The sequence below is a fragment of the Cherax quadricarinatus genome, chromosome 54, assembly GCF_038502225.1.
Source record: "Cherax quadricarinatus isolate ZL_2023a chromosome 54, ASM3850222v1, whole genome shotgun sequence".
NCBI classification, from domain to species: domain Eukaryota; kingdom Metazoa; phylum Arthropoda; class Malacostraca; order Decapoda; family Parastacidae; genus Cherax; species Cherax quadricarinatus.
In genome coordinates this window covers 4,020,346-4,031,932 of record NC_091345.1, presented here as the reverse complement: position 1 = coordinate 4,031,932, position 11,587 = coordinate 4,020,346, and the positions used below count along the sequence as shown (strand labels likewise).

General features: G+C 43.6%; 1 protein-coding gene across 1 annotated transcript in view; it reads right to left on the bottom strand.

The window, feature by feature from the left end:
• The window catches only part of LOC128699051 (golgin subfamily A member 6-like protein 22), a 20,510-nt gene extending 9,443 nt beyond the window's left edge, over positions 1-11,067 (bottom strand). Inside the window, exons 1-2 of the mRNA XM_070096537.1 lie at positions 10,788-11,067; positions 5,416-5,490 (exon numbers count right to left, since the gene is read on the bottom strand). Coding sequence (XP_069952638.1) covers positions 5,416-5,490; positions 10,788-11,067 — 355 coding nt within the window. The remainder of the gene's footprint in view (positions 1-5,415; positions 5,491-10,787) is intronic.
• Between the last annotated feature and the right edge of the window lie 520 nt (positions 11,068-11,587).

Sequence of the window (11,587 nt, the reverse complement as noted above, 5' to 3'; positions counted from 1 at the left end):
CACTCACACCTTGCAACATTACCTTGAGTGAGAGTTGAGCACTGGTTCATGAACACTCACACCTTGCAACATTACCTTGAGTGAAAGTTGAGCACTGGTTCATGAACACTCACACCTTGCAACATTACCTTGAGTGAGAGTTGAGCACTGGTTCATGAACACTCACACCTTGCAACATTACCTTGAGTGAAAGTTGAGCACTGGTTCATGAACACTCACACCTTGCAACATTACCTTGAGTGAGAGTTGAGCACTGGTTCATGAACACTCACACCTTGCAACATTACCTTGAGTGAAAGTTGAGCACTGGTTCATGAACACTCACACCTTGCAACATTACCTTGAGTGAGAGTTGAGCACTGGTTCATGAACACTCGCACCTTGCAACATTACCTTGAGTGAAAGTTGAGCACTGGTTCATGAACACTCACACCTTGCAACATTACCTTGAGTGAGAGTTGAGCACTGGCTCATGGACACTCACACCTTGCAACATTACCTTGAGTGAGAGTTGAGCACTGGTTCATTAACACTCACTTTTTGCAACATTACCTTGAGTGAGAGTTGAGCACTGGTTCATGAACACTCACACCTTGCAACATTACCTTGACTGAGAGTTGAGCACTGGTTCATGAACACTCACACCTTGCAACATTACCTTGAGTGAGAGTTGAGCACTGGCTCATGGACACTCACACCTTGCAACATTACCTTGAGTGAGAGTTGAGCACTGGTTCATGAACACTCACACCTTGCAACATTACCTTGAGTAAGAGTTGAGCACTGGTTCATGAACACTCACACCTTGCAACATTACCTTGAGTGAGAGTTGAGCACTGGTTCATGAACACTCACACCTTGCAACATTACCTTGAGTGAAAGTTGAGCACTGGTTCATGAACTCTCACACCTTGCAACATTACCTTGAGTGAGAGTTGAGCACTGGTTCATGAACACTCACACCTTGCAACAATTACCTTTGAGTGGAAAAGTTGAGCACTGGTTCCATGAACACTCACACCTTGCAACATTACCTGAGTGAGAGCTTGAGCACTGGCCTGGCATGGACACTCACACACCTTGCAACATTACCTTGGAGGAGAGATTGAGCACTGGTTCATGAACATCCACTCCTTGCAACATTACCTTCGGAGGACAGAGCTTGATCACTGGAAACCATGAACACTCACACCTTGCATCATTACCTTGAGTGAGAGTTGAGCACTGGTTCATGAACACTCACACCTTGCAACATTACCTTGAGTGAGAGTTGAGCACTGGTTCATGAACACTCACACCTTTGCAACATTACCTTGAGTGAAAGTTGAGCACTGGTTCATGAACACACACCTTGCAACATTACCTTGAGTGAGAGTTGAGCACTGGTTCAAAACACTCACACCTTGCAACATTACCTTGAGTGAAAGTTGAGCACTGGTTCATGAACACTCACACCTTGCAACATTACTTCCTGAGTGAGAGTTGAGCACTGGTTCATGAACACTCACACCTTGCAACATTACCTTGAGTGAAAGTTGAGCACTGGTTCAAGTGAACACTCACACCTTGCAACATTACCTTGAGTGAAAGTTGAGCACTGGCTCATGGACACTACACCTTGCAACATTACCTTGAGTGAGAGTTGAGCACTGGTTCATGAACACTCACTTTTTGCAACATTACCTTGAGTGAGAGTTGAGCACTGGTTCATGAACACTCCACACCTTGCAACATTACCTTGACTGAGAGTTGAGCACTGGTTCATGAACACTCACACCTTGCAACATTACCTCGAGTGAGAGTTGAGCACTGGTTCATGAACACTCAAACGCCTTGCAACATTACCTTCGAGTGGAGAGTTGAGCACTGGTTCATGAACACTCACACCTTGCAACATTACCTTGAGTGAGAGTTGAGCACTGGTTCATGAACACTCACACCTTGCAACAATACCTTGAGTGAGAGTTGAGCACTGGTTCATGAACACTCACTCCTTGCAACATTACCTTGAGTGAGAGTTGAGCACTGGTTCATGAACACTCACACCTTCCTTGCAACATTACCTGCAGTGAGAGTTGAGCACTGGTTCATGGACACTACACCTTGCAACATTACCTTGAGTGAGAGTTGAGCACTGGTTCATGAACACTCACACCTTGCAACATTACCTTGGGTGAGAGTTGAGCACTGGTTCATGAACACTCACACCTTGCAACATTACCTTGAGTGAAAGTTGAACACTGGTTCATGAACACTCACACCTTGCAACAGTACCTGAGTGAGAGTTGAGCACTGGTTCATGAACACTCACACATTGCAACATTACCTTGAGAAAGTTGAGCACTGTTCATGAACACTCACACCTTGCAACATTACCTTGAGTGAGAGTTGAGCACTGGTTCATGAACACTCACACCTTGCAACATTACCTTTAGTGAGAGTTGAGCACTAGTTCATGAACACTCACACCTTGCAACATTACCTTGAGTGAAAGTTGAGCACTGGTTCATGAACACTCACACCTTGCAACATTACCTTGAGTGAGAGTTGAGCACTGGCTCATGGACACTCACACCTTGCAACATTACCTTGAGTGAGAGTTGAGCACTGGTTCATGAACACTCACTCCTTGCAACATTACCTTGAGTGAGAGTTGAGCACTGGTTCATGAACACTCACACCTTGCAAAATTACCTTGAGTGAGAGTTGAGCACTGGTTCATGAACACTCACACCTTGCAACATTACCTTGAGTGAAAGTTGAGCACTGGTTCATGAACACTCACACCTTGCAACATTACCTTGAGTGAAAGTTGAGCACTGGTTCATGAACACTCACACCTTGCAACATTACCTTGAGTGAGAGTTGAGCACTGGCTCATGGACACTCACACCTTGCAACATTACCTTGAGTGAGAGTTGAGCACTGGTTCATGAACACTCACTTTTTGCAACATTACCTTGAGTGAGAGTTGAGCACTGGTTCATGAACACTCACACCTTGCAACATTACCTTGACTGAGAGTTGAGCACTGGTTCATGAACACTCACACCTTGCAACATTACCTCGAGTGAGAGTTGAGCACTGGTTCATGAACACTCAAACCTTGCAACATTACCTTGAGTGAGAGTTGAGCACTGGTTCATGAACACTCACACCTTGCAACATTACCTTGAGTGAGAGTTGAGCACTGGTTCATGAACACTCACACCTTGCAACAATACCTTGAGTGAGAGTTGAGCACTGGTTCATGAACACTCACTCCTTGCAACATTACCTTGAGTGAGAGTTGAGCACTGGTTCATGAACACTCACATCTTGCAACATTACCTTGAGTGAGAGTTGAGCACTGGTTCATGGACACTCACACCTTGCAACATTACCTTGAGTGAGAGTTGAGCACTGGTTCATGAACACTCACACCTTGCAACATTACCTTGGGTGAGAGTTGAGCACTGGTTCATGAACACTCACACCTTGCAACATTACCTTGAGTGAAAGTTGAGCACTGGTTCATGAACACTCACACCTTGCAACGTTACCTTGAGTGAGAGTTGAGCACTGGTTCATGGACACTCACACCTTGCAACATTACCTTGAGTGAAAGTTGAGCACTGGTTCATGAACACTCACACCTTGCAACATTACCTTGAGTGAGAGTTGAGCACTGGTTCATGAACACACACACCTTGCAACATTACCTTGAGTGAAAGTTGAGCACTGGTTCATGAACACTCACACCTTGCAACATTACCTTGAGTGAGAGTTGAGCACTGGTTCATGAACACTCACACCTTGCACCATTACCTTGAGTGAGAGTTGAGCACTGGTTCATGAACACTCACTCCTTGCAACATTACCTTGAGTGAGAGTTGAGCACTGGTTCATGAACACTCACACCTTGCAACATTACCTTGAGTGAGAGTTGAGCACTGGTTCATGAACACTCACTCCTTGCAACATTACCTTGAGTGAAAGTTGACCACTGGTTCATGAACACTCACACCTTTCAACATTACCTTGAGTGAGAGTTTAGCACTGGTTCATGAACACTCACACCTTGCAACATTACCTTGAGTAAGAGTTGAGCACTGGTTCATGAACACTCACACCTTGCAAGAATACCTTGAGTGAGAGTTGAACACTGGTTCATGAACACTCACTCCTTGCAACATTACCTTGAGTGAGAGTTGAACACTGGTTCATGAACACTCACTCCTTGCAACATTACCTTGAGTGAGAGTTGAGCACTGGTTCATGAACACTCACACCTTGCAACAATACCTTGAAGGAGAGTTGAGCACTGGTTCACTGAGCACTCACTCTCTGCAACATTACCTTGAGTGAGAGTTGAGCACTGGTTCACTGAGCACTCACTCTCTGCAACATTACCTTGAGTGAGAGTTGAGCACTGGTTCACTTGAGCACTCACTCTCTGCAACATTACCTTGAGTGAGAGTTGAGCACTGGTTCACTGAGCACTCACTCTCTGCAACATTACCTTGAGTGAGAGCTGAGCACTGGTTCACTGAGCACTCACTCTCTGCAACATTACCTTGAGTGAGAGTTGAGCACTGGTTCACTTGAGCACTCACTCTCTGCAACATTACCTTGAGTGAGAGTTGAGCACAGGTTCATGAACACTCTCACCTTGCAACATTACCTTTAGCGAGAGTTGAGCACTGGTTCATGCTCACTTACACCTTTCAACATTACCTTGAACGAGAGTTGAGCACTGGTTCATGAACACTCACACCTTGCAAAATTACCTTGAGTGAGAGTTGAGCACTGGTTCATGAACACTCACACCTTGCAACATTACCTTGAGCGAGAATTGAGCACTGGTTCATGAACACTCACACCTTGCAACATTACCTTGAGTGAGAGTTGAGCACTGGTTCATGAACACTCACTCCTTGCAACATTACCTTGAGTGAGAGTTGAGCACTGGTTCATGAACACTCACTCCTTGCAACATTACCTTGAGTGAGAGTTGAGCACTGGTTCATGAACACTCACACCTTGCAACAATACCTTGAGGGAGAGTTGAGCGCTGGTTCACTGAGCACTCACTCTCTGCAACATTACCTTGAGTGAGAGTTGAGCACTGGTTCACTTGAGCACACACTCTCTGCAACATTACCTTGAGTGAGAGTTGAGCACTGGTTCACTTGAGCACACACTCTCTGCAACATTACCTTGAGGGAGAGTTGAGCACTGGTTCACTGAGCACTCGCTCTCTGCAACATTACCTTGAGTGAGAGTTGAGCACTGGTTCACTGAGCACTCACTCTCTGCAACATTACCTTGAGTGAGAGTTGAGCACTGGTTCACTTGAGCACTCGCTCTCTGCAACATTACCTTGAGTGAGAGTTGAGCACTGGTTCACTGAGCACTCACTCTCTGCAACATTACCTTGAGTGAGAGTTGAGCACTGGTTCACTTGAGCACTCACACTCTGCAACAGATCTGCCAACACTGTTTTGATATCTGCAACGACATAAAAGAGAAAAGAAAATCGTAAGTATAATTTTGCAAATGTATTTACGAAATAAAAAAAAATACATTAACACACTAAACTTAAGATTATCTTCCACTATATTAAAGATAAATGTTAAAAAAACAGCGTTTACGCTCTAGGCTGCCGGATGACATCCAGCATCACCCGGATGGAGGTAGGATGCTACCCTGGAATGACGGTCAGCACGTTGCATGGGACTACACTTGTGAGTCTTCACTGACTAACACCTTCTTACGATACTCTGTAGCTGAAGTGGGCGGTGCTGCCAGTTTCAGTGAGAGCCCAAGTTGACTTTGTACCATCTTGTAACTTAGTCCTAGTAGGAGCATTTGTACCTCAGATCATGGTACAAGTGTGCATGTAAGTGTCCAAACTCATCACGGAAACCATGGACCCCAGAGCGACCAGCTTCCTTTTACAACGACTCAGAACTGCGATCCAGAGAGGAAATGCCTGCAGCATTCTGCGCTCACGACCCACCTCAAGATACAAGGATGACTTGGTTCATTTAAAGTTTTATTTCTTTTTATGTTTGATGTTCTGATTCCAAATGCATTGATTGTTTTAAAATGTATCTATTATTTGAGTAAATATAAAAAATCTTATATAGGGGATTTTGGTAAAAGAAAATGCTTAAACAACTCCGAAAATAAACTTCCAGATTTCTTCCCTGAAGTTTATTCTCTTCTCTGAGGCTGTGGGTCCCCAGCCAGTACCATAGGTGTTTCCTCTTTATAGACAAGGACTCGAACCGTGGTTCTGGCATATAGCAGGCCCGATACTATACCACTGAGCCACAAAACTTAAAATAGAAAGATATTATCAACAACACCTGTGTAGCAGTATTTTGCATTTAAGATGCTTTTTCTTATTCTACAAACTTTGGATTACCTTCACCACTGTCAACTCTTTTCACTTTTGAAAAAAAAAAATCCTGAGATTACTTTACGATCTGTTGCTGACAGACGTGTGACTTCAAATTATCCGACTTATTTAATCCTAACTTATTAATTCAGTTTAAGATTATTTATTTAACGTGACGCCTAGCTCGGTTGGTAGGGCACACAACTCACACACTGAGGTCCGTGGTTCGATCGCAGGTACGGGTTAAAACATTAGGACATGTTTCCTGAAGACACCTGCTGTCCCTGTTCACCTAGCAATAAGTAGGTACCTGGGTATTAGTCACCGTACACCTGCTGTCCCTGTTCACCTAGCAGCAAGTAGGTACCTAGGTGTTAGGCTACCGGTGTGGGTGGCATCCTGGGGGACAAGATGACCCTAAGTTACGGGAAATGCTCTGATTAACAAGGCGCTTTCTATATAGTAAGTCCTTGATGTCAGCTGTGGTCTGTATAAGTTGTGTCACGTACTTGTAGAAATAAAGATTATTATTATTATTATTATTATTATTATTATTATTATTATTATTATTATTATTATTATTATTATTATTATAATTATTATTATTATTATTTTTATTATTAATTGCGCAGTTATTTGAATTATGGTAATGTTTTGCAGAGTTTACAAATGAACATTCCGCCTACGTCTTAGTGCCAGGCTGTAGCGATGCCTGGCTCTCGCGGTGCTATGGACAGTTGTGAAGTGCCTACGTGTGCACACACTTTCTGCCGTGATGCTCAGAGTGCCATATGCAAATACGGTCCTTGTAGACAGTGGCAGTGTTGTCACAGCACGTGTGTGGATCATCCATTACTGAGCATTAGCAGTAGGCTGGAGGTAATTTAAATCTTGTAGGCCTGGGATATATATAATATTCGAGCGTTGGATAACTAAAATACAATTAACACTTGTCAGTGCTTATGGAGACAGAAACACAGAGGATTAACTGGTTTGTATATTTCGATCTCCTTCTGGGGTCCTCTTCAGCAGATATACAAATGAGAACAAGAATATATAGGGAATGATGCATCCTTCCCTACATATTCTCGTTCTCATTTCACTAATGTATCTACTGAAGAGGACCCCAGAAGCGGATCGAAGTATACAGACCAGTTAATCATCTGTGTTTGTCTCCACTTGGGTTATTACTGAGCACTGGTGAGTGTTATAGGTCAAAATTAACAAAAATCTATTACAAGGACGTATCAGTAGTGTGTCTGCTGGACTGTCACACTATGTAACTACTAGCTGCCCCGAGAGCAGGCAGTGCATACCCAGCCACGACACTGCGTATGTCATATCCAGTGGTGAAAATATGTCATACCTGGTTGTATAATTATTTAAGTCAAACATACATAACACATAATATAAAATACCTATTAATATTTAAGGCTGAATATGAACCTCGTACTTAGCAGTGAATGTCGTGCCCAGCGATGAAACTCTGCATGTTATACACAAGCAGTGAAATTGATCATGTCAGAGCCAGTAGTGAAACTATGTACGTCGTACTCAGCAGTGAAACTGTGCATGTATTTTACAGCATTGAAACAGTGTATGTCATACACGAACAGTGAAGCGGTATATGTCATACACGAGCAGTGAAGCGGTATATGTCATACACGAGCAGTGAAGCGGTATATGTCATACACGAGCAGTGAAGCGGTATATGTCATACACGAGCAGTGAAGCGGTATATGTCATACACGAGAAGTTAAGCAGTATATGTCATACACGAGCAGTGAAGCGGTATATGTCATACACGAGCAGTTAAGCGGTATATGTCATACACGAGAAGTTAAGTGGTGTATGTCATACACGAACAGTGAAGCGGTGTATGTCATACACGAGAAGTTAAGTGGTATATGTCATACACGAACAGTGAAGCGGTGTATGTCATACACGAGCAGTAAAGCGGTATATGTCATACACGAGAAGTTAAGCGGTATATGTCATACACGAGAAGTTAAGCGGTATATGTCATACACGAGAAGTTAAGCGGTATATGTCATACACGAACAGTGAAGCGGTGTATGTCATACACGAACAGTGAAGCGGTGTATGTCATACACGAACAGTGAAGCGGTATATGTCATACACGAGAAGTTAAGCGGTATATGTCATACACGAACAGTGAAGCGGTATATGTCATACACGAACAGTGAAGCGGTGTATGTCATACACGAACAGTGAAGCGGTGTATGTCATACACGAACAGTGAAGCGGTGTATGTCATACACGAACAGTGAAGCGGTGTATGTCATACACGAACAGTGAAGCGGTATATGTCATACACGAGAAGTTAAGCGGTATATGTCATACACGAACAGTGAAGCGGTATATGTCATACACGAACAGTGAAGCGGTGTATGTCATACACGAACAGTGAAGCGGTGTATGTCATACACGAACAGTGAAGCGGTGTATGTCATACACGAACAGTGAAGCGGTGTATGTCATACACGAACAGTGAAGCGGTGTATGTCATACACGAACAGTGAAGCGGTGTATGTCATACACGAACAGTGAAGCGGTGTATGTCATACACGAACAGTGAAGCGGTGTATGTCATACACGAACAGTGAAGCGGTATATGTCATACACGAGAAGTTAAGCGGTATATGTCATACACGAACAGTGAAGCGGTGTATGTCATACACGAACAGTGAAGCGGTGTATGTCATACACGAGAAGTTAAGTGGTATATGTCATACACGAACAGTGAAGCGGTGTACGTCATACACGAGCAGTAAAGCGGTATATGTCATACACGAGAAGTTAAGCGGTATATGTCATACACGAGAAGTTAAGCGGTGTATGTCATACACGAGAAGTTAAGCGGTATATGTCATACACGAACAGTGAAGCGGTGTATGTCATACACGAACAGTGAAGCGGTGTATGTCATACACGAACAGTGAAGCGGTGTATGTCATACACGAACAGTGAAGCGGTGTATGTCATACACGAACAGTGAAGCGGTGTATGTCATACACGAACAGTGAAGCGGTGTATGTCATACACGAACAGTGAAGCGGTATATGTCATACACGAGAAGTTAAGCGGTATATGTCATACACGAACAGTGAAGCGGTGTATGTCATACACGAACAGTGAAGCGGTGTATGTCATACACGAGAAGTTAAGCGGTATATGTCATACACGAACAGTGAAGCGGTGTATGTCATACACGAACAGTGAAGCGGTGTATGTCATACACGAACAGTGAAGCGGTGTATGTCATACACGAACAGTGAAGCGGTGTATGTCATACACGAACAGTGAAGCGGTGTATGTCATACACGAACAGTGAAGCGGTATATGTCATACACGAGAAGTTAAGCGGTATATGTCATACACGAACAGTGAAGCGGTGTATGTCATACACGAACAGTGAAGCGGTGTATGTCATACACGAGAAGTTAAGCGGTATATGTCATACACGAACAGTGAAGCGGTGTATGTCATACACGAACAGTGAAGCGGTATATGTCATACACGAACAGTGAAGCGGTGTATGTAATACACGAACAGTGAAGCGGTGTATGTCATACACGAACAGTGAAGCGGTGTATGTCATACACGAACAGTGAAGCGGTGTATGTCATACACGAACAGTGAAGCGGTGTATGTCATACACGAACAGTGAAGCGGTGTATGTCATACACGAACAGTGAAGCGGTGTATGTCATACACGAACAGTGAAGCGGTGTATGTCATACACGAGCAGTGAAGCGGTGTATGTCATACACGAACAGTGAAGCGGTGTATGTCATACACGAACAGTGAAGCGGTGTATGTCATACACGAGCAGTGAAGCGGTGTATGTCATACACGAACAGTGAAGCGGTGTATGTCATACACGAACAGTGAAGCGGTGTATGTCATACACGAGCAGTGAAGCGGTATATGTCATACACGAACAGTGAAGCGGTGTATGTCATGCACGAACAGTGAAGCGGTGTATGTCATACACGAACAGTGAAGCGGTATATGTCATACACGAGAAGTTAAGTGGTGTATGTCATACACGAACAGTGAAGCGGTGTATGTCATACACGAGCAGTAACAGTGACACAATAAGTGCTTAAACAGTGTTATTACTAACGCTGCAAATATTTTTCCTCTTTTGGGATAATAATAATAATAATAATAATAATAATAACAATAATAATAATAATAATAATAATAATAATAATAATAATAATAATAATAATAATAATAATAAGTATAATTAGTATTAATATTATCATCATCATTATCATCATAACAGATGAGCGCTAAACCAGCAAAAGTAATAAGGCTTGATCCTAGGAAGGGGGAGAGCTCAAGTTCCTTGGATCAAGAGCCTTTCACTTACCAAGTTGATTAACGAAGAGTGTCTGGATGAGTTCCCTTGTTATTAGCGTCCCCTGACTATCTGGGTTTTCTGTTTTGGTGATGCCTTGCGTAGATTCTGCGTTATTCTGCGTAAATTGTACATCGTGCGTGAACTGCAGGACGTGGGCATCCCGTACGTGCTGAGTATCCTGTATGTGGTGGGTATCCTGTACGTGGTGGGCATCCTGTACGTAGTGGGTGTTCTTGGGACTAGCCAGCCCCCAACACAACACTGATGCTACCAAGAGAGCTATTATCATGGTGGAGTGAGCCACTGACCATGACTGGTATCTTATATACTTCCTCGGGGCTAGGGTGGGTCAAGGAGGGCCAGGGAGGGCCTGGGAGGGCCAAGGAGGGCCTGGGAGGGGCTGGGAGGGCCAGCGAGGGCCAGGGAGGGCCAGGGAGGGCCAGGAAGAGTCAGGAAAAAGCCTGGGGAACTTTCAACACACTTCTCACCAGTAAAACACACTTGCTGTGTTATTTAAGCATCACATTAAAAAGTGTATACAACACAACGTTATCCCGGTACAGAGAGAGGATCTAAAATTTCATTAACCAACTACGAGTGAGAAGATTTGTATTTGAGGACCAGCTTAGCATGGGCCAGTAGGCCAGCTGAAATGTTCCTTATATTCTTATGGCCTTATTCCAGTGGGCCCAACCACCTTGTTATGCTATCTCCATTCTGTGCACCTCACATTTCAGAACTAAGCAAAGAAATTATCAGCCACAAGAAGTTTAAAGAGCAAAATAAATTTAATTCTCTCTCATTTCTAT